Consider the following 25,284-nt stretch of genomic DNA (forward strand, 5'->3'; position numbering starts at 1 on the left):
TATGCTATGTAATTTAGTACATTTATTTATATGTATAAATAAGTCAACAAAGGATAATATGCATAAGGGGGTTCACTTAAAACACTAACAATTTCCAACACCTATATTGTAAGGCATAAGATATCAATCTTGCACAAATCCACAATGTCATTGGTGCTGTTCCATATATGATGAATAAGAGGTGTTGTAGTGTATTTGCTGTATTTCATTGTTTCCTGTACTTTAATGTCTGTCAGTTAATTGTTTTCTTTTTCTGTGTCCGCTTCACCATCTATAAAATAAAATACATACATGAATGTAAGGTATATGAAAACCCATGTTATTACCGTACTTTATAAGACACTTTATTTACCACTCATGGCCAGTGTTCCATCTAATTTTTCTTAGTTGGCGTGCGCAGAAAATTTCTCTTGTGCAAAAAGTTTCACAGAGCAAAAATTTTGTGCGCACAATATCCGCGCCGCATAAAGTTTAAAAAAAAACAATTTTTGGACATGTGCGCTCTCTAAAAAAGCTATGTGCGCGCGCATAAGCGCACAGCTTAGAGGGAACACTGCTCGTGGCTACCACCATATATCCACCAAAAATGAATTACACTGAAATCTTTTGATATGGTCATCAATAGAGTGAGTAGTGTTAAGCTACATTAGTATTATTATTAACTGGTGGCAGTGATTACAGCTGGAGGAATGTTTGAATGAAGCATCTCTAAACAATGTGAGTACCAGTACAGGTATCTGGGAGGCAGTTAAGGCATACGCTAATGCTAAGCTCTGTGCGTTCCATGGCACCATATGACTCTTTTAACGAAAATACATATTCATGCATAATGAGGGAAATAAAAGACAGCGCAGAACAAACACAGCATGGAAAGCTTGCTTTCTCCAAATCTCTTCATGTTCATGCTATAAATCTGCAAGGATGTATTGCTATTACCGTACTTATTGCACATCCAAAATTATCATGTTTTGTGTATCTGTAGCCTCAGCCAGCTACACTGACATTGATATAAAGAATGACTATATTCCAGTGTAAGTATAGTCACCTGCATTAGTTGTGTAATTTGTACTGTCTTCAGCCTGGGTGCCATCCTCATCTTGGCTGTGGGATGTTGCCTTGGTGAATGAGCCTGTGACAAAAACACATTTGAAACATTTCAAAACAGAAAAATTATTAGCAGGGTTGAACAAATCAAGGAACCAAGCAACCATGGCTACTATTGTAATGTGACATGTTTGTATTTAATCTAGGGATGCAAACTTAAAGCTAGCACGTAAATTTGAAACAAACTTGTAAACTAAAACACGGAGAGCTTTGGGTTATAGCAAGGGATACTTGGGATATGTTTTATGCATGACTTTCAAAAATAGGTAAAATACAATGTGTGTACTTGTATTCCATACATCCCTGCCATGGAAATATATCAAAAAAATTATTACACCCATAAGTGAACATCACAGAATGCATGTAATAATTATAAATATCATGTGTCTATTGTGTTCTAGCTCCAATAGATCATCTTTACCATCAGCAGTCCTGTCCACGTCAATATCCCCAAATATGAATTGAATTTTTTCCATGGCATGGTTCAGGTTTGAGGCACCGTGGACTGCATTTTGGAGAACACTTTTGGCAAATACGCTTCTCAGAGAATCAGGAGAAGACATCTGTGCCTCAGCTGGGTCTGTGGGTCCCATCAGTGATCTCCACTCTTGTACTGCATTTTCCTTGCTAAGGACCATCATTAAACAAGGACCTCTGGAAAAATAAAAAATAAACTATTTAATCTGTAATGAGTAGCACAACAAAGAAATTAATTACAAATATACAGTAAATACTGAGTGTTTAAAATACTTTAAACAGATATAATATCATCTGGTGTGCCTATTTAATGGAACTAAGTACTAATAATTAATACTAGTAGGTGTGTACATATTTTGCAAGTTTCCTTAGCATCATACAGCATGTTGTGGTAAGGGGCACTGTCATAATTTGATCATACATTTTTTAGTATTTAGTGGTTTAAAAACTTGCTCATCTTAAAATATATCAATAATATTTATCCAAGGGAAGCTGACACATGCGCCTTAAAATTAGTGAGTAGATTAATTTGTAACCAACTTGCACATGTAGTTAACAAGCTCATCATAAAATGTTTTCCCCTTGTGCTCTTTGTAGAACTCTTTAGCCATCTCCTTGCTGAGGTTAGTCTCCTTGAACTGAGAAATCGTAAATCCAGCATCCTGGATTCTCTCCAATATTTCATCTGTAGAAATAAAAGAAATGTATACGTAGACATATATATGGCAAATATGGAACCAGTGATCCACTTGTACATGACATTTATTCTGATACCTTACTTAAAAGAGGATGAATACAAATAGTTTAAGGTTTTTTTTCCTCTTCTGTGCTGTCAAAATATTGAGCAAAAAATAGGAAGGTAAAAGCGCTAAGAGCAATAAAAACAGCAATAAAATAAATAGCCCTATAAATAGCAGCAGCCCACTCGCCAAGGTTTCCTCTTCTTGGCTTGGTAAATAACTTGGAGGTCACAGGAGATAGTGGTTGCGCATAGAGGAGAAGAAAGTCACAATAATATAATATGTGGCTGGCACCGTGTGGTAAGGAATGGATACTCACATTTTTTCTTTTTTTGGTTCTCAGGATAATGTGCACCTTATCCTGAGAACCAAAAAAAAGAACTACACAGGACTGCTGCTAAAGATATCCCCAGGCGAGGATTGTATCGCCCATGCAAGTTTTGTGGGACTAATTGCTTAAGTCCCCAAAAAATGTGAGTATCCATTCCTTAACTCCTTACCACACGGTGCCAGCCACATATTATATTATTGTGACTTTCTTCTCCTCTATGCGCAACCACTATCTCCTGTGACCTCCATGTCAAAATATTGACACTGGAATCTTCTGTAGTGGGATTCCTGAATAGAATGTTATTCAAAAGATAATTGTCTGTGTTTGCTGGATCTCAGTACCCCATGGTCTCGTCATTCTGAACTTGTTGCTGGTTAACCAGTGGCATATTAAACCAGAGATTCTCTCAGCTTCTCTTACTGGAGAGTTGTTTTGTAGTCATGAGCTGTCTGTTTACTTTGTCTGTTTAAGTTTTTCTTGCAGATATTATATTTTGTTTGTGGATCCCGTGTGTGCTTTGTTCTTAACAATTTGGTAGTATTATTTTTTAATCTGCTATTGTGGTGGAGCTCCAATACTCAACTTTTTTGCCTAGAGTGTTCATTGAACTATAGCTCACCACCCAAAACTTGATGAAGAGTGAAAAAAACCCAGCTCGGGTTTATTGAACAGAACACTCGTATTTATACACACAGAATTAGGTGAAATACAATATCCTCCACTACTCCTGTCCCGCAAAGGGTTAACATTTCAGCTTGTTCCCTGGTGCTCTTCTCCCCGGCACCCTGCTGTGAAATGTGCTGGTGTACAGAAAACAAACCCTGTATATCCCAGGATGTCTTTCACAATAACCTCCCTCATCCCCAAATAGCATACCGATGGGGGAATGACAACCGCTTGACGTTTTAGGACAGCGCAGCAGATTCAGTACCCGTCTAAGAGTTCTCAGGACCCGCCCAAGAGGGGAATTGTCCTGTCCTCCAGCCAGGGGCATAGTTCCTATGCACCGTTCTGCAGCGTTTCTTAGCTTGTCCCAGTCAGGTGCATGGAGCCCTCATAGTGGGTTAGTTTATAGAAGTCTGGATTGGAGAGACCAGACTGGGTTTCAGGGTCACCCTGTGCCCCCATAAACATAAAAAAGTAATGGGAAGTTGAGAAAGAAGCTTCCTCATGAATCTGCCACAGCCCCCTCCCTAACTCAAGTCTCAGGGAGTTACAGAGACAGCTACTATGCATTTTTGACCCTGTCTACACTCCTTTCTACACATGACCTTGACCTTGATTACTCCTCTGTTGTAGACATTCTGTGTCTTCTCCTGCTGCAGGAACTCAATCCTGTTTCCTAGCCTTGACCGTACATAGCACCAAATAGGAGGATTGAGGTAACAAGGCCTAGGCCAGCAGTTTCCCTGTAAAACTAGGGCATATATTACTCTGTTGGATGATCAATCCAATACATATTGTGTAGTTAGCTTGGTGAGGGTTAGCTAGTGTGGAATTAGATAGTGTTTGGTAGGGGTAAAAAAAAATAAGTAAAAAACTGAAAGTTTTAGACAAGCTGTTTTTATTTTTTTGTACCCTTAGTGACCAAGGCTGTTCTAACATTTTTGTGGTGCTCATATCTAGCTGTAATTTTGTTCTCTCTTTCTTATTTACTGTACCCACACAAGTTATATATTGTTTGATTGTTTTTTTGCAGGGGGGGACAAGAAGGGTTTCTTTACATACCTTTATTTTCATCATATCATCTAATTTACTATAACAAAAATGTTTTTCTTCTTAATCATCTACACCTACATCTATTATTTGAGTTATCTGAGTTTAGAAATGCCCAATGTTTTATGGTTTTGTGCAAGTTATAGGGCAATAAGTACAAGTAGCTTTTTGCTATTTCAAAACCATTTTTCCAAACCTTGTAATCCTGCCCCCATATCCTATTTGGGACTACTTTGAAACCAGTCAATTCAACTTATCCCATCAAACCATATATTTCTGAAAACTAGACACCCTGGGTATTAAAAATGCTGATATTTTAACACTTTTCATGCACTAATTTTACCACTCGCCTTTGTCAAAATTTGTGGCAGTAATTTTTTCAGGTATAAATTTACAGCTCCTGTCAGGTAGAAACAAAATCCTAATATGTGTTCAACAACATCTGAGTACAGTGATGCCATCCATGTATAGGTTTGTAGAGTTGTTTGGGGGCTAAAAGGCCACATCTAGACAGCCTGCACCCATGTCTTATTTGGGAGATCTTTAAAGCCAGCCATTCAATTTAAAGCAGGCGTCCAGCTCCTTATTACATATGACACACATCAACGATCACCTCCTAAGCTTCAATGGTGTTGCTGAAGTGCCTCAATGAGACATTCAGTGACACCAAAAACCCACCCCAAGATGCACTGTGACCGCTCCAGACAGCGGTCACAAGCACCACTGGGAGAGATTTGGCAAGATGTCGGCTTCCTTTAAAAAAGTAAACAAGTTTCCAAGAATTCAATGAAGCCCAGGTTTCTAACCACCTGTGTGCTTAGTAAAATATAAAAAGAAAATGGGGGGAAATAATTTAAAAAAGTGAATTAAAATGTGGTAACATTTAAAAAAAAAACATTTAAAAGGACCCCCCTCAATCATGGAGAAGGAGGCACCTCTGACTGTGATAAGCTGACCAAGCAGTTTCTGTCACTATATTTGTGATTAAATATGTGTGAATCTGTGTACATTCACAGGGGGTTATAAAGTTGACCATTTAAGATTGATATATGAAAGCCAAGAAATTGAAAGATACTTTTTGCACACTCTGGTCTTGTTTGTTACTTTATTTCACTGCTGCTTCGACATGCCCCTTGAACGTAAAGTGTTTTAGGGTAGGCTGGTGGAATGGATGTCTCACCACATCCTTTGCTCTAGCTGCTGCTGGAGCAAAGCTGCACTCTGGTGTGTACATATGTGTTGCTTCATGCTAGAATTGCTGAGATGTCCTAACACCTTACCACAGCACACAACCTTATGACACAATTTACACCTTGCAGCGCACCCATCTCTCAAGGTGTTTTTTCCATGATAGAATTAGTGTAGGTTGTGACATAGCTATCCCTCTTCCGAGTGGAAGGAACTACACATCTAACAGAGAAATTACTGGGAGAAGTCTCACTTGACTTTTTCCAAGTCAGGCTCATAATCTAAATCCAGGCTTTTGAACCAGTACAAGGTGACAGGAACAAGGGGTTGCAGGGGTCGCACCGGCCCACCTAGGGGCCCCTGTAGTTACGCCACTAGCCTGTCTCATAAATTAGTATAGTACATGAGTGAAGCCAGTGCTCAGTGGAAGCCCTGGGCTGGAGTATTATATCTGCAGCTCCCAGGAATATATGGAGTAGAGCAAGAGTCCCAACTTTTTCCCATAATGCTCCACCACAGGGACCCTCAACCAAACAATAAAAATATATTATATTACACTTTTACTTCTCACTAGGATTGCCACACTCTAGGCCATGATTTATGCAATATTGTTGGTTCTACATACTTTCCATTCAATACAAATGCCGGGATTCTATCACTATATATATATATATATATATATATATATATATATATATAATCTTTTATTTATCTAGTGCCAACAATTGAGGCAGTGCTTCTTACAATACATATATTCAAGATGACAGATGACAGACTAAGACAAGCTTACAATCTTGAGGGAATGGAGTGAGGACAAACATAAGGAACAGAGAAAGGAAAGCGGTAGTGTGGGGGTTGTGACAGGGAAGTTCTAGCAACTAAGATGGTATGCTTCTCTGAAGAAGTGGATTTTGAGATTTTTCTTGAATGTTGGAAGGGATGGTGAAAACTGAAGGTTAGGTGGAAGTAGGTTCCAGAGGTATGGAGGAGCACGACTAAAGTCTTGTAGACAGGAAAAGGATGAGGTGATAGTGAGGAGGATAGCCGTAGCCCATGGGAAGAATGTAAAGATCGAGTAGGGGACTATTCGTTTATGACGGCAGAAATGTGTGGAGGTGCAGTGTTATTGAGGGCCTTATATGTTAGGATAAGGATTTTAAATGTAATTCTTAATTTAAAACTTAAGGTAATAGGGAACCAGTGGAGGATTTCACAGAGTGGGGAAGCAGAAGAGAAGCAGCATGCAAAGAAGATAAGCCTGGCAGCAGCATTTAGGACAAACTGCAGTGGAAAGAGTCGAGAAATGTTTTTTAGGTGCAACTGGCAGGATCTGGCCAAGGACTGAATGTGAGTGATAAGGGAGATGTATAAGTCAAGGATCGGGCCTGGTTAGAACAAGACATAATTATGTTGTTAATGGTGATAGAGAATTCAGGGACTGGGGTGGAGATTTAAGGAAGGAAGACAATGAGTTCAGCTTTAGAAAGTTTAAGTTCCAGGTAGTATTGTGACATCCATGAAGAAATAGCTGACAAGCAGTTGGTAATACTGGACATGAGAGACAGAGAGATCAGGAGAAGAGGTAGATTTGGGTATCTTCTGCATATAATTTATTTGAGTAAACAAAATGAGACAGCAGGAAATAGTGGTTCAAGAAAGACAAAGCAAAAACACGCTCTGGTCCTGTAGTGTAAATAAATGCTAAAATGCCATAAGATTCAGTAATTAAAAAAACAAAAATTAAAAAGCACACATAGTGCTGCCAGTTACCCAAACCCAAATGACTAAGTAGATCTAATATATGATTTCGTAAATGGAAAGGTATTCTCATAGATAATATAAGAAACCCAAATGCTCTTTTGAAATATTTGAAACTTGGAAGCAATACCTATATCTCTACTGTATCTCTATATGACTTGTTTAAATTAGTCTGCTCAGCATATTTTTGTACCTATTACACTTTTACTTCTCACTAGGATTGCCACACTCTAGGCCAAAAATGATGCAATATTGTTGGTGCTACATACTTGCCATACTTGCCATACAACTGCCGGGATTCTATCGCTATATATATATATATATATATATATATATATATATATATATATAATCTTTTATTTATCTAGTGCCAACTATTGAGGCAGCGCTTCTTACAATACATATATATATATGATTTCGTAAATGGAAAGGTATTATATATAATATAAGAAACCCAAATGCTCTTTTGAAATGCTTGAAACTTGGAAGCAATACCTATATCTCTACTGTATCTCTATATGACTTGTTTAAGTCTGCTCAGCATATTTTTGTACCTATTAGTCTGCTCAGCATATTTTTGTACCTAATCCATTGCTCTTACCTCTGTGTTCCTCCAGCGCATCGGGTTTAATGGTTGCTAGAGTGTGTTCCACTGCAAAAAAGAAGTTAATTTCCGTCTCAGCCTCTTCTGGGGATGAACTTCCATGGAGCTGGTTAATCCCACTTTCTTTAGGTGGGAACTGAGCACGCAAGCTGTGGACAACATAAACTCTGTCAATAAGAGTATTGGGAAAAAGGATGAACAAAAAAAGGAAAAGTAACCATTTTAAAATAATAAAGATAAATATAAAGTAAATAATCACTGGATCATTCACGTAGGAACAATGTTCTGATACTGTAACACAGCGAGTTCATGTTTGCAGTAATCCAAAAAACTGTAGCTTTACTGTTTTGTATGCTATATATACAGCATATATTTAACATGAGTGGCATAGATTTGTGCTCTGCTCAGTGTTTCTGACTAAACCCTGCACTCTAACAAACGAGGTTCTGCTGAGTACAGCTGTGAACCCAGCAAGGAGGGTGTACTGTTCATGCACAGATAATTAGAACCATTATTTACCATTTTCAGGAAATTATGTCAAACAGGCAGCAAGGTCTAAATAACTGAAGAGCGTGACATGGAAACTTTATTTAGTATTACTTATTACTAAGCAAGCAAAAAATTTTTTTTTGTTCAGTCCAGAATTACAGGATTAATTATGGTAATTCATACATACCTGTGTGGAGCTTCATTCAAAGCTTTCTCTATGTTGGCAGGTCCTAACATATCCCTCCAGTGATTTACTGCATGATCCTTCACCAGTGCCAGGGCCAATACTGGACCACTGCGAAAAACAAGTTATTAGCACACTGCAAATATGTTTTCTGATAACTTCCTTTAAAAGAGAGATTGATAATGAAACTATCTTTCACCTTGTCATCTGCTTGAGGAGAGCTGGGTAATAGTCCTGGTTCACATGCTCTTTATAGAACTCTTTAACTTGCTGTTCAGTCAACATGACCTCTTTCTGCATCGCTATAGAGAAACCAGCATCACAGATACTCTGCAGAATCTCATCTACAATAAAACAGGGTAAAAATATAATTTTGTTCACAAAAAACATCACCATACAGAATCATCTTTTAAAACCAAGGTCCTTATCATCCCATTGCATTCATAAAATCTTAGTTTTCAACGCTCACAAACCTTTCTAATTTATGCTTCTAGGATCGGAAGTATTTATTGGTCATGATTCAGGCCTTTGATGCATTCCTTAACCACAAATGTGGTTTTCTCCAAAAAAAGGGTTATCAGATTTTGGCCTTGTTCCTCAGTGTTGCATAGTGTTTTTTTTTTTTGTTTTGTTTAATATATGTTTATTAGAAGATTTTCCAGAATACATATACTGTATATTATACAGCCACAGCATAACAAGAAAATATCACCCACATGCCTTTACATATTACCATGAAAATAAAGGTACATTAGGATAATCATCAGGTTAAGACAAAGGCCAAAAATAGAGTGGTGTTGTGGTGAAAGAAGCCAAATAAAAAAATAGGGGGGAAAACAGCCATAGAGAGAAAGAGAATCAGAGCACAGTGTTGCATAGTGCTATGTCCTGTGCTCATAAACTGTATTTCCAAGTATGTTAATGTCTTATGAATGATGAGGAGCACACAAATCTCTAGTTGAGTAACAAGGAAAAACACTGATGCCCATTAACGGCAACTTTTGGCAGACTACCCCTTAAAGGCAACAAGCTGTCAAACCTAGGGTGACCTGCTGGAAATCACCACTTCCAGAGTATCCAAGGGATTAACATGTCCATTTACATGAACATAATGAAACTAGATCCCAATAAACCTTCAATTGAGACAATTTGTACCTTTTCTATCTCTCAAGGTCTCTGGTCTTATCAAAGCTAATGTCCTCTCAGGATTCCTTGGATGTGATTCATTTATGTCTTGATGCAGAACTTTGAAATTGGGGAAGAAAAATGCTAGCTCCCTGCTAGCTTGTTCCCGGTCACTGCTCCCATGCACTGCATTGTACAGGACTTCTGTGCCATACTGTGCTCGTAGACTTCAGGAAACAAAACATTAGTGTGAGAACAGTGATGTTGGCAGAATGTTTTTGAGATTGAAAAGGGAATCTTCTATACACATGTTATATATATGTATGTCTGTACTAGTTTCAGTATTCATCTGCAAGCCTAGAAAATGTGTTTCAGGGTAGAAGTGGTTGCTATGAGGGCTGACATTGTACTGGGAGACTGGTGTGAGATTATTTGACCATTGTGTATAATAAAAGCACATCAATGTTCTACCACAAGTAAATGAATTTTGGTCTGAACTTTTAACTGTATTATAGCAATTGACAGGCTAAGACTTTATGCCTAGGAACCCTGTAATGGTGTATCACTACAGGAAAAAAACATGCAATGTGTATCTTCAAAGACAACCTGACAGAAATACATAGGCTGGCTCATTTTTAAATTCTTGGAGATAAGAAGGTTTTACATAGTAAGATCTTTGAAGACTCAATACCTAATTTCACAGCGGTCATTACTCAAACACTACTGAAAGAATCCAAATTTGCTAACTCACCTTTCAGGTTTTTCCTTCTTAGCTACTTCAACATCAGTTGGACCAATGAACTCTCTCCAAGATGGGATTATATCTTCATCTTCCCCAGATTTAGAGATGATGAGTACATGACAGGGGCCACTGGACATAAATTGGATCAGCTCCTCAAACTTTTCCTGAACATACACATGTCAGATTTTACATTTTTGTATTATGTTTTTAAACAGAAGTATGTGTAAGATATCACAGGCACATCATCTTGATCAGCTGAGGAGTGCCCCAAAACTAACTAATTATTAGTCAATTTGAAGATTACTCCCAATGGAGTTTGGGATAAGATTTTAGATAAAACTTTTAAATAAGCTATTTAGTAGACATATCTCAAAAAAGACACCTGTTTTTATGTCTTGATTAGACTATAAAACTGATCATTATTGGTATGGTCAAGGTTAGAGAGTCTAAACCAGTGACGGTATACATTTTTGGGACTGTGTGCCCAATTTTCTGTATGAAACCAAGTTACAGACCTCAAAGTAGCAACACTGAACATAACACACACAAGCAGCAGATACTCACATGCATGCATTTACACATAAATGCATACACACACACAGAGATATATATAATTTATTGTTATATACAGTGTATATATATATATATATATATTTTAACCCTTCTTTTCTCATATCTTAAGAAAGAAAAGGACAGTGGGCAGCAGATGAGTTCAATCTGAAATGCCACCAAACATATTACACCCACACTGTTTAATCTAAATGTATATAAATATATTTAAACAGGATGCGTACAATGTGTTTGATGGCTTCTCAGATGGAACATATGTGCTGCTGCTGGCACTGCCCTTTTCTTCCTTAAGATATGAGTTAAAGAAATGGTGAGCATTCTCCTTTTCTTCACCACTCCCGTTTCACTTTATCTCTCCTACAATTTCACTCCTTTTTCTCCCTACCTCTCCCCGTTCTCTCTCTCCTCCTCTTTTCATTATCTCTCCCTTTTCTCCCTATCTCTCATCTTTATTTCTTCCCCTTCTCTGTGCTCTTTCTCATTATCTCCCCTATATATCTCTCACATCTCATACCTTCCTGCAGACCTCTGTTCTGCATGCGTCTTCAATGCTAATCACCAGAACAGGGACACGGTGCTCCCTTTATATTGGGCCGGTGTCAGGAACTGACTTCACCAGGACTTGAACCCTGAGTTCCATGTTCCGGTTCGCCAGCCCTTCACAGCTTAGCCTCTCAGTTCTGGTAACCATGAATCTACAAACCTTGTTATAATTACCAACTCTCCTCAGTTGTGTCTGGTCAGGTGTCTGACTCTCTGGCTATAAAAGCAGCTTCCTGTCACTATACCATTGAAACATTTTTGTGGTTCCGGCATGCATTATATCAAGCCTGCTACTGATTTCTACTTACCTATTATAGATCCTCGACCGCCTGACTACGCTGCCTTCATCTACCTACTGACTTTGGCTTGCCTGACGCTTCTACATTCTGTCCCAGCCTCTCAGCTCTGCTAAAGACCAGATTGCCACTCAAAGCCGAGGGGCTCAACCACCTGGGTAACGAGTGGTTTCTTCTGGCAGAAGACCTTGCTGATCTAGCTGCTGGACTCCAAAACCTGCTCACATCAGTATCATTACAGCCGGCTTGAGGGAGATCCATGATCTCCCCAACCGGCCCTGCTCCTGCAGTGGCGGGAAGTCCATTCCACCTCTGTAAGAAAGCGGGAAGTCTGCAGCTTTGCATGCCCATTGTGGAATGTGTGCCATAGGTACGCCATTGATGGTTTAAACTTACTGCCACCTAGCAAGGCCTATCAGTCTGCTCCTGTACACCGAATAGACCTAATCTCACATACTAACACATAGGTAAAATACAAATTTAAATACAATGGTAATACAGTGTTAACAGCAGGGCATTACAAACAGAAAGGAAGTCATAATTAACAATTCTGTACAATATACTCATTTGGTTTGTTTGCTGGAATGTGTACTCACTTCTCCTGCTCTGTGCTGGTAAAAGTCTCTGGCTTCAGATTCTGTCATTGCCCGCTCTTCATTAGCCAATATCTCAAACCCAGCTTCTTGTATCTGGAAAAAAAAACACTTTCTGTAATAAATCTGTATATATTTAGGTGCCATAAGATAATAAACTTTACACAAACACAATACTAATGGAATCACATTTATCTATATACTGACACTTACACTTGCAAAGATGTATGACACTTATTAAAGTGACAGTCCAATGTCCCATACAATTCCCTAAAAAAGTACTTTACAAGTAATATGCTTTCTGCATTCATATCTACTACTGCGGCAAATGTATCTGATGCAATGTATTTAACTGGGCACAGGGAACGAGAGAAAATACATAGAGGAGACACTCATGAATCCCTAAAAATAAGTGACACTCAGCTATCACATGAATTAAAGTGCAAAGGTTGGCTGGAATGTCCCTAACAATGGGCATAGCATACATTTTACTAGCAGATTTCTTCGAATGGCAATATATGCCTGAAATGACTACTGATATATATAAGTGAAGCAGAATCTGTTGACATTATATAAATAAAAGATAATATATTATAGGTAGTACCTTCATTATGATTTCATCTGCCTTCCCATGAGCCACTGCATCTGGTTTAATGATGGCCACTGTATACGATTTACCTGCAGGGACTTTCCAAATGCAAAAGGAAATTAAAAAAAAATAATAGCCTGCAGGGCTGGTTGGGGAGATCACATTCCCCCTCTAACCAACCCAACATTAGGGAGAGTGAGGTCTGTTACTTCAGACCTTGGCTTCCGTGCGCCCTAATCACTACATGCTGCAGCATGGTTCCCTGTGTAATTTTCTTTCCAGCTTTGCAGGACAACGATACACGTGTAGCCAGAGTCCACACAGTTCCATTCCACATCCCAGACCTTCTTTACAATAAGTGCATTTGTGTTTTTGTAAGCTAGTGTGTGTATGTGCATATGTGTGTGTAATGACAATATATGTGTATATATGTGTTAATGGACAGGTGTGTCTAAAGGCAGTGTGTATGGTCAGGTGTGTGTAAGGGCAGTGTATGTGTATATGCGTGTTAATGGGCAGGTGTGTGTGCACGCAGTGTGTATGGGTAGGTGTAAGGGCAGTGTGTATGGTCAGGTATGTGTGTAAGAGCAGGTATATGTGTGTTTGTAATCTGGTGTGTTTATCTGTATGTGCATAAAGGTGGGTAGGCGTGCGTAAGGGCGGTGTATGTGTGTTTATGGGCAGGTATGTGTAAAGACAGCATGTAAGGGCAGTGTATCTGCATATGTGTGTTTATGGGCAGGCATGTGTAAAGGCAGTGTAAATAAAATAACCTCTGTAAAAAAATAGGTGGGGGCACACTTATCCATTCTTACCTCGGCCCAAAAGGAGCTAGCTACGGCTCTGTTTGGTGGGACTCACTTAGGAGATCCTTACGTTGCTTATAAGGCAGAAGGACTAATGCTTTAAAGAGGTTCTGAATCGGTCTCCTTACAGATGCCTAGGACCCCAACTACAGCCTTCCCTTTGTACTATTTCCCAGCAAAAACAAAAAGTGAATATCCATTTGCCTTTTTCCATTCAGGTACTAGTGAAGCAGACAGTGTTTCAGACTTTCATATTTGTTGTACTTTCTGAGGACTGCCATAAAAGGTCTTGGGATCTCTTTGGTCTGGGTACAGAAACCCTGCAAGTCATCTGTAACTTTAGGTAATTATTAAAAATCTTTTAGGGGTAAAATATAATGAAATAGTTACCTAATTCATCATCTTCAGATTGTACTGGGAGAGGGGAAATCTCTTCTTCATCTTCCAGAATAGCATCATCTTTTATCTATGAACATATTTTATTGTGGACATAGTCAGTCTATAATATAAGATTTACTACAGTTAGCACAAATAAGTTTATACTCACTTATACTAACTTAGAGCTTGAGTTTGCAGGTAATTAAATTAGACCTTGCAAGAAATCATGCACGGAAGTCCAACCCTTGCAAATTGTTCCTGCATTATGTATTGGTTAAACGGTGAGGTGATTTTCAAATAATCTAACTGATATAGACATGTTTGAAAAAGGCCAACCAAGTTCCTCTTTTGGGTTTGGTCTTTTATTGCGAATACTGAAGCTAACCAGTTGAAACTGCAACCTTTCTACTACCTTCTGTTTTAGTAAATTCACCACAAAGCCACCTATTAGCTGACCTGCATTCTAGTTATTCCAAAGAACATTATAATATACACATAATAAAGAGGCTGCAAATAAACAAATTGCAAACTTTGCCATGTTAATCCCAAAGCAAGAGAAGTGGAAATTATACAGTTTCTTGCACTTAAAGGGAAATAATATATTTTGTTGTTTAAGCAAGTGAGCAATAGTTAAACATGGGTTTATAATATGACGAGACAAGAAATCAGACAACAGCATGTGGATAATCTGAATACAGCAACACAATGCACACTCCAAGTAATTATTTGCATATTAACATTTATTTGTATAAGAAAATGACATTTTACCACTTTGCGTTCAGAGCCTTGGGTCAGAACTTTCTTCTCTGCAGCCAGCTGCTCTAGAATGGTTTTTTGGAGTAATGGGGCATTGGCTCCTCTAACCACAGCTACCAGCTCCCCTGCCTGTGCAGATATATTGGTGACATTAACAACATACTTAAGAAATCCATTCCCATTGATGAAAAATAGTTATGAGCACATAGACTAAAATGACATTTTTGTAAATACAGTTTAATCTGGTTGACTGATATATGTGACTTGTGCAGTTTACTATTGTTCTTACTTTTGTTTTGTTAGGCAAGACAAAAAGTCTACTTTGAGAGTTTTTCCATTAGTTATATACCGTATTTGCTCGATGCTGGACCTGGGGATGATAGGATGATAGGAGGGTGATTACGGCCTCCCTATGCCATGCTACCACCTCCCACCCCCTTACACATCCATACTACCACACACACACACTAATTCACAAACATAAACATAAACACAAACGGTAAGCAGACTGGCCCCAGCGGACATTTTTTTTCCAGCTATTTGAGGTTTGAATAGAAGACGACCTTGATTATAAGACGAGGGGTATTTTTCAGATCATTTGCGCTGAAAAAACCTTGTCTTATAATCGAGCAAATACGGTAATTTTATTTCTGATAAAATGATCTCCACCAATCATGCCTTCTTTCTTTCTGTTCCTGTTTTACTTTTTGTACCCTTCGTGACAATGGTCGTTTTAACATTTCTGCCCTGCTCGTGTTTAGCTGTAATTTTCTTCTTTCCCGTTTACTGAACCCTCACACATTAGATATTGTTTTTTTCAGGACAAGAAGGGCTTTCTTTAGATGACATTGTTTTGATTGTATCATATTATTTACTATTAAAAAAAAGTATAAAATATGGTGAAAAATTTAGAAAAAAATGACTGTTTCTAACTTTTAGTTGAAAAATCTTTTACTCATCTATAAAAGGTAATGAAAAAACCTGCTAAATAGATTCTATTTGTCCTGAGTTTAGAAATACCCAATGTTTTTATGTTTTTTTGCTTTTTTCTACACATTATGGGGCAATATGTACAGGTAGCATTTTGATATTTCAAAGCCATTTTTTCCAATTCTTCCCCCCATGTGCCATTTGGGGTATCTTTGAAGCCGGCCAATGAAATTTACCCCATCAAGTCATATATTTTTGAAAACTAGACAGCCCAGGGTATTCCAAATGCTAGTATTTCAACCTTTTCCAAGCACTAATTCTACCATCAGCCTTTAGCAAACTTTATGGTAGTAATTTTTTTTGCATTTGTTTTTTCACACACATTTTACTTCAGGTATGAATAAACAGGTTCTGGTATATGTCACTATCATAAAACACCCCAATATGTGTTAAGCAACACCTCCTGAGTACAGCGATACCTCACATGAATGATTTTGCCTGGCTGTTTGGGGGCAAAAGGGCCACATTTGGGGCATGCGCATTTTCAATGTTGAACTTTGGCGTTTGGCGATCAACTGCCCATGTCTTATTTGGCACATCTTTGAGCCGAGCCATTTCAGTGTGCCCAATAAAGCCATATATTTTTGAAAACTAGACACCCCAGGGTATTTCAAATGCTAGTATTTTAAATCTTTCCATGCACCATATCTACCACCAGTCTTTGTCAAACTTTGTGGTAGTCATTTTTTTGCATTTGTTTTGTCACACACATTTTACTTCAGGTATGAATTAAAAGGTTCTGGTATATGTCACTATCACAAAACACCCCAATATGTGTTCAGCAACATCTCCTGAGTACAGCGATACCTCACATGAATGATTTTGCCTGGCTGTTTGGGGGCAAAAGGGCCACATTTGGGGCATGCCCATTTTTCAATGTTGAACTTTGGCGTTTGGCGATCCACTGCCCATGCCCTATTTGGTACATCTTTGAGCCGGGCCATTTCAGTGTGCCCAATAAAGCCACATATTTTTGAAAACTAGACACCCCAGGGTATTTTAAATGCTGGTATTTTAACTCTTTGCATGCACACATTTTACCACCAGAATTTTTTCAAAGTCTGCAGTAGTATTCTTTTGTGTGTATTTTTCCCCCACACACCTATGTTATGTATGAATTTACAGCTCCTGGTATATGCCGCTGTCACCCAATATGTGTTCAGCAACATCTCCTGAGTACAGTGATACCCCACATGCAGGGGTTTGTCATTTTTGGGGGGAACTAAAAGACCACATTTGGTACGTGTGCATTTTTCTAATTGGAAATTTGATGTGTGGCCATCCTTCCCCCCCGTGTTAATTGGGACATTGTTAAACCCAGCCAATTCAATTTACCCCATCAAATCATACATTTTTTTTAAAAGTAGACACCCCATGGGCATTTAATATGCCAGTATTTTAACTCTTTCCATGCGAGAATTGTTTTAAGCTAATATGCAAATTTTAGGACTTGCTTACAAAAATATATATTTTTTATATATATATTTTATTTCTTTTTGCCTTTTTTTAAAAAAAATTTTTTTACATTTTTTTCAACTTGACGGTTCCCCTGATAGTGACATCAGTGGGAAATTATTTTTACATTTTACTGTTTTTTTTACTATTTTTTTCTAATTATTATTAATTTTATTTTATTTTTTAATTTATTTTTACTAATCACACTGTGATTAGAAAGCTGGGCTCCATTGACTTGCATGGTTGAATGCAGTACCTGTATTCAACCTGCAAGTGTTCTCTAGAGAGTCTGGCGACCATCTAGTGAACTTTTTCATCTTTATTGGTTTTTTTCCCGGGCTGCCGGTGATCTTCACCATCAGCAAGATGCGGTCACAGTCCATCCCGAGGTAAGTGTTTGGTGTCGCTGGATGCCTCCTGATCGAGGCATTCCAGCGACACCATTTAAGTTTAGTTCTTTTGCTACTATGTACAACTTACCTAGCGTTCACTGGATGCCGGTTCTTCCGCACACACCTCAAGATAAAGATGAAGATACAGGGTTTAGAAAGCCTGCTAAGCCTCAGAAGTGAGGGATAACTGTTTACAACCCTCTTATTCTGCACCGAAACTCAGTAGCTCCAAAACACTCTTTTAATTTTACTTTTTGTGACATACATACCCCGGTATCTTGTGATCGCTATAAGTTAATGGCTTTAAAATTGTTTGTGAATAAAATTGGAGGTATGGCAACATTGTAAACTTAATTGTGGTATTAATGTATTTCAAATGCTGAACATGTCTCTGATTATGTGTTCTACTTTGATAATGTACTTTAACAGCTATTATATGTCACTACACTATATCGCAATAATACATTTTAAATTAAACATAAATTAGTTTCTTTGGCCGAACAGCTGCACACAAGCTGAAGATCACTACACACAATGCTGGAGTGGTGTAAAGCACATCGCCACCGGACTCTGGAGCAGTGGAAACATGTTATCTGGAGTGATGAATCCCACTATACTATTTAGAAGTCTGATGGAGGAATCTGCAGATACCAAGATAACCCTACCTATCAGAATCCATATTGCCTACTGTGATGTTTGGTGGAGGAGGGATAATGGTCTGGGGCTGTTTTTCACGGTTTGGGCTAGTTCCCTTGGTTCCGGTAAAGGGTAATGTTAATGCTACAGCATACAAATACATCTTAGACTATTATATGCTTCGGCTGAATGGGCACGAATTCCCATGTACACTTTCTTGTGGAAAGCCTTCCCAGAACAGTGGAGGCTGTTATAGCCACAAAGGGGGGGGGGGGTGTCTCCATTTTGGAATGGGATTTCCAACAAGCTCATACAGGTGTGATGATCAGGTATCCACATACATTTGGTCATATAGTGTATGTGCATTTAAAGTAAAGGGGAAAAAAAAGATAATGTGCGTGTGTGTACACATGTGTGTATAACCACTCAAAGGCTGATCAAGCATGTTATATGATCTAGAAGCTTATACAAAATTCATATATAACCAATAGCTCTAAAACATAAATCTTTTATAGACAAATTATTTTATACACAGCAGACTGCCAGAACTTTGGGTGTGTTCATAACTTTTGCAACTAGATGTTAGAAACCCTAACTGTAGTCTTATTTATGCATTAGGAAGCAAAATGATTGCAGTAATCTATGTACAATATGCCTGCCATCTGAATATGGTAAATCAACCAGATGGTTTTTAATGCTACTGTATCCTTCATTGTCATAGATGCTAAATAAACAACACAAAGTGACATGATTAAAAGATATGGCTCACCGCAAAGAAAAGGAATGTAGGCTCACACTTTCCTCTGTATTTTTCAAGAGCATCAATACTGTCAGCTTCAGCCTAATTAATAAAACACACGTCCAATTAAAATGTTAGTGCTCTAAAAGAAAGCTATTAGTTATATGCCCCTGTCCATTATTTCTCCATAAATCCAAACCATATAGTAAAAATAAATTAAACTGAATAGCTTTTCTTGCAAAGTATGCAACAGATGTGACTGTACATACAGGTGGATTTCAGGGTTAGTATGCCAACCTCTGAGCCAATGCAATGATCACTTACTGGTTCACCTGCCTATTTTATTAATGTATTAAAAATAACCAGTCTTAATAATGTATTTATTTTTTTATGTTTTGTTTTTTGTCATGGGGGGCACATGTGACCTCACGATCCCTGATCAATAGCAGGTAGCAGGGATAAGGCTTTTTTACTTGCTTGCTTTTCTACTAACATGCCATCAAGCTGATCTCACAATTGATCAGGGGGCAGAATGCTGGCACATTACTGCTTGGTGTATGTTACCATGGTAACAAGAAGCCACATGAGGCAGCCTGCTCCATGTGCCAATCTCTGCTTGAGAGACTATAATTTTATGGGGGGGGGTTAATAGAAAGACAAGCGGCTGATGTGTCTATATATATATATATATATATATATGGTGCTTTCTCTTCTTTTAAGAGGAAGACAGATATTTGAAAAGTTAATGCTTGGCTACATTTGTCTATCATTGCAGACACTTATGCATTCCATGCTAACATTCTTACCACAGCAAACTGCAAGAGGTCGTCTCCCAGTTCGTTTTTTATTTTTCGGAACAAGCTGACAGCTGTTTTGCACGGACCACACCAGGCCTGATAAACATCAACCACTAAGAAAAGAGACAATTGCATATCTATTAGCAGGTTACTTTATCATTATTTCTTTACTTTCAGTGGTCTCCATACTGATACTTTACTACAACTCAGGGGCGGGCTGGGCCGGGGGGTAGAGGGGCCACCCTAATTTTTAATAAAACGACCAGCTCCTGCAGAAGTCTGTGAGTGGCACAGAGTGATCTGCAGTTAAGGGGGTGGGGGTGGGGATATGAATGAGTATGCGTGATTGAGGAAATGAATGAGTATCTGTCAATGAGTGAATGAATGAGTATCTTTAAAATGATTAGTATCTGTAAATGAGGAAATATATGAATATATGAATGCGTGAATTAATGTTTGTGAATAATAAATGAATGAATACATGTGTGATTGCATGGATGTGTGTGGGGGGAAGCATTGCATGGGGAGGCGGTTTGAGCATTCCACAGGCAGGTTGTTTGGGGTTAGTAAATCTGGGTGGAAAGGGGAGGGTGATTCACGCGTGGGTGCTGGCTGGGGGCATCACATCAATCAATACTAAAGGGGGGTCTGGGCAGTGGGGTAAATATACAAGGTGGGGGTAGCTGGGGGCAATACACAAGTGTGTGGGCGCATTAGGGTGACTGCATTGGCAATGTTTTCCAGGACACATATTGCTTTTACATTTTTCTGACCAGCCCAGATAAAATGCTGCCCTGCAGTATGAGAGATTTATAGACTCATGGAAGGAACAAACTAGTCAGATATACATCCCTCCCCTATAAAACAGGGCAGCATTTTATCTATGCTGGCGGCATCAATACACAAGGGTACCAACTGGGGCCATTACACAAAAGGGGGCAAAACACTAAAAGGGGGGTCAACGACAAAGCAGTGTGGAAAATACTTTTTTGTATTATTGTTGTAGCTTAGTTTGTCTAATGGGTGTCAGAGCCTGTCCTGGTACGTGTGTCTGGGCGTCAGTGTGTCAGAGCCTGTCCTGGTGTCGGTGTATCGGTGTGTCAGAGCCTGTCCTGGTGTGTGTGTTTGGGTGTCAGTGTGGCAGAGCCTGTGCTGGTGTGTGTGTTTGGTGTGTCGGTGTGGCAGAGCCTGTACTGGTGTGTGTTTGGGTGTCGGTGTGGCAGAGCCTGCCCTGTGTGTATTTGATCATCTGTTTCCTGGGACTTTACTTTCTGCAGGAATAAATTGAACTATAGTCACAATGACAACATTTTCTAGGCCCAGAAATCAGTGAGCAGAAAAGTGAAGGTTTTGTGTTATTTAATCTATTTCAATCTGCATATTTTATTAAAAAGATTAGTTGTGTTAAATTGTGGCTTCAGGCATACTGTGTATGATGATTTTTTTTAGTGTAGTGATGTACTCCCAATCCCATCACATCAACATGTGTTAGAAAATTAGGAGAAGATGGGCATGGATGGTGGGCTGATTTAATGGCGCAATGGGCCACTTGACTAGACTTGCCCCCCAGGCCGTTGGCAGCCAGCCCTCCCCTGCTACAACTCTTGAGTGTAAAACGTTTGTGCCACAACACAATAAATGGATATAATTATTCCCAAATTAAGGAAATGCATACATATATTTGTGTGTTTTAAAAATACATTATAATGATGGCCACACTACTGTTACCATATTGTGAATGGATCTGAACATGAGATAATGTGTCCTGTAGCACACTGGCACTAGGAGCATATCATCCTGTACCTCTTGTTCGGTGTGCATTGTTTAACATTATTGTTATTGAACTTTTTGTATTATTTTTGAAGAATAAAGACCCCTTGTAAAGTTGTTATCTATTTATTGCATTATTAAACATTATTGCAAAATGAAAAATAAAGATTTCTTATTAGTATGATTTGCTTGGTTCTTGCTCAGGGGCGGGCTGGGCCGGGGGGCAGGGGGGCAATTGCCCCCCAGGCCGCCCTAAATCCGGGCCGGTGGGCCGGACGGACGACCGGCAGAATAGCATTCAATGCGGCTGCGGCCGCAAAGTTAAAAACTAAGCGGCCGCGAGCAGGATTGAATGCGGCCGTCATGCGTACCTGGCGGGGGGGGAGGGAGGCGGTCCGCCCCGGTTGCCGCTCATCTGAGGGGTGCCACCATGCCGGCACGCCTTCAGAAACGATGTGCGCGGCAACTGTGGCTGTGCACCGGGACTTGATGTCAAATCCCGGCGCACAACACTGAAGCCACGCCCACCGTCTTCTGCGGTCCGCCCTGGTTGCCGCTCATCTGAGGGGTGCCACCATGCCGGCACGCCTTCAGAAACGACGTGCGCGGCAACTGTGGCTGTGCACCGGGACTTGATGTCAAATCCCGGCGCAGAACACTGAAGCCACGCCCACCGTCTTCTGCGCTCAGTGCACCGGAAGGACAGGAAGAAGAAGAAGAAGAAGTAGAAGAAGAAGAAGAAGAGGAGGAGGAGGAAAAGTGAGAGTGAAAGAAGAAAAGGTAGGAGAGAGTGGATTAGTAAGTGTGTGAGAGTGATGGGTGTTATGCTGAATGTAAGTGTGTGAGAGTGATGGGTGTTATGCTGAATGTAAGTGTGTGAGAGTGATGGGTGTTATGCTGAATGTAAGTGTGTGAGAGTGATGGGTGTTATGCTGAATGTAAGTGTGTGAGAGTGATGGGTGTTATGCTGAATGTAAGTGTGTGAGAGTGATGGGTGTTATGCTGAATGTAAGTGTGTGAGAGTGATGGGTGTTATGCTGAATGTTTGTGAATGAGGGTTTCAGATAGCATGGATGTGTAAGTGTTGGGGGATAACTTGGCATAGGGAGTCTGTAATCGCATTCCTTTCATGCCCAGATTCCAGCATGTAGTGGCTGCCTAGGCATGATAGGAGTGTGATTGCTGTTATAAATTATTTTTTGGTCCAACTTCGGTGTGTTAACACTTTTATTGGACAGAATAATTCAATGACAGTATTAATATATATATATATATATATATATATATATATATATATATACATATATAATTGCAAACAGCAATCACACTCCTATCATGCTAAGTCAGCCAGCCAAGCTAGAACCTGGGCATGATAGGATTGTGATTGTTGTTATATATATGTGTTGTTATATATATATACACATATATATAACAACAATCACAATCCTATCATGCCCAGGTTCTAGCATGTGCTGGCTGACTTAGCATGATAGGAGTGTGATTGCTATATATATATATATATATATATATGTTAATATTGTTATTGATTTTTTTGTCTAATTTTGGTGTTACTTTTAATAAAGTATTTTAAAGGTTTTTTTTTATTTATTTTTTTCAGTTTTGGCCAAGTGAATGCTGAATTTTTAGTTTCAGTCCAGAATTTTCATTTCGGTGCATCCCTACTATATACTATGCCAGTCACTAAAGTGGTAAGCCTACACCACATCAATGTTTGGCTTAGTATATAGTGATAGGGATTGTCAGTGTCTGGCTCAATGTATAGGCACACATTGACGGTGGTACCGCGTAATCCCTAAGTATATAATGATAACAGTTATGCTGTACCCCTGTCAATGTTTGCCTAACCATAGAAACTATGCAGTTTTAAAGTGTGTGTGTGGGGGGGGTGCCACATACAGGGTCTGCCACAGGTGCCAAATACTCTAGGTACGCCCCTGCATCATGCGGCAGTCAGACCCAACGACCATGCCTCAGCTCCTCTTCTCACGTCTTAAAAGGGGTGTGATGAAGAGCTGAGGCATGCGGTTCATTAGGCGCTGGTGGTGTGACTGCCACACGACGGCCGCTTTCAATGTCGCTCGCAGCCGCTTTGATGGTGCAATGGGCCAGTAGACTAGACTTGCCCCCCAGGCCTTAGGCTGCCAGCCCTCCCCTGTTCTTGCTTCACTTGTTATAAACAGACCTACAGTAGGATTCCTGTACCATGCCATATTATGTTCATTACACCAGATGGTTTCGTGGCTAATTTACTTATGAACTATTTAAATATTGCTCAAATATTGCTAGGAGGTGTTTCAGCTGTTATAGAACCTTTTACCAAAGTTAATGAATAATTTGGTGGGAGGATAGGAGTAGTTAAGATGTGCAATATGGTTTTGTCCCTTACCAAGGAGTCCTTTGGTAAGCATCATCTCCTCCCACTGTTCTTGATTATTAATGGCAACCTGAAAGATTGTATGCAATTGTTACAATACTACAACTACATTACTTTGTATATTATGTATAGCTTGGAGGAAAGAAGAGAGAGAGGGATGCAATAGAAACATTTAAATACTTAAAGGGATTTAACAAAGTACACAAGGCAAGTTTATTTGGAAAGAGAAGCAATATTAGAATAAGAGGTCATGGTCTAAAACTTGAAGGTCAGAGGCTTAGATGTAACATAAGGAAGTTCTACTTTACTCAGAGGGTAGAAGATAAATGGAACAGTCTCCCAGCCACAGTGGTGGAGTCTAATACAGTAAGGGAATTTAAACATGCATGGGATAGACATAAATCGTTCCTCAATATAGAACCTGACCTAAGACAGATAGGGGTTGAAACCCAGTACATTAGGAAAAATTGGCAGACTAGATGTACCGAATGTTATTATCTGCCATCAACTTCTATGTTTCTATGTAACCTACCATTCTTAAAACCGATAACTTTGACTTTCACAATCCATGTAACAGATGTAATATTTATAATGTGCCAGCAGATTCTTTCTTAACAATAACATTAAAATGGACAGTATACAACATTTATAATAATGATATAAGCAGAGACACTGGTGCAGAAAGAGAAGAGGACCCTGCTCTGGTAAGCACACAATTTATTAAGGTTACAGCATCATGCCTGCTTATGTAGACCTTATATTTAATGTACTTCACTTGACATGTTCCTAACAGCAGCACTGCATTTCAATAACTTTTCACAAAGACCTAAATACCAACCTGCAAAGTGACCTCTTTCTTCTTGCTGGCCATGGCTACTGGACTCGAGCTACCGGTAAAACTTTTTCTCACGATACACTAGAAACCAGGGTTCGCGTCTCCAAGCAACCCAGACGCATAACCCTGTGTTGCCATGGTTACTCAGACTAGATATCCTCATTATCATAAGAAGGCGGTAATGGCTTTGAGACTAACTATTCAAACAGAGGAATACGCTATAGAGAAAGGTCAACTTCCGGTAAGGTTGACTTATTTTTCTAAGAGTGTCAGCTATTTTCTTATT

The 25,284-nt window shown here is 39.2% G+C and overlaps 1 protein-coding gene across 1 annotated transcript; it reads right to left on the reverse strand.

The window, feature by feature from the left end:
- Window positions 1-25,168, reverse strand: NME9 (NME/NM23 family member 9). The gene is made up of 17 exons (XM_053471381.1): window positions 25,002-25,168; window positions 24,176-24,233; window positions 20,008-20,111; window positions 19,232-19,303; window positions 15,002-15,118; window positions 14,246-14,321; window positions 13,065-13,147; window positions 12,464-12,556; window positions 10,468-10,622; window positions 9,747-9,943; window positions 8,791-8,935; window positions 8,595-8,702; window positions 7,916-8,067; window positions 2,122-2,266; window positions 1,526-1,758; window positions 1,046-1,129; window positions 1-271 (listed from the first exon to the last, which is right to left on the reverse strand). The coding sequence occupies exons 1-17, from the start codon at window positions 25,032-25,034 to the stop codon at window positions 237-239; spliced, it is 1,890 nt and encodes a 629-aa protein (XP_053327356.1). The 5' UTR covers window positions 25,035-25,168; the 3' UTR covers window positions 1-236.
- Window positions 25,169-25,284: the final 116 nt, after the last annotated feature.

The sequence above is a fragment of the Spea bombifrons genome, chromosome 7 (assembly GCF_027358695.1).
Source record: "Spea bombifrons isolate aSpeBom1 chromosome 7, aSpeBom1.2.pri, whole genome shotgun sequence".
Lineage (NCBI taxonomy): Eukaryota > Metazoa > Chordata > Amphibia > Anura > Pelobatidae > Spea > Spea bombifrons.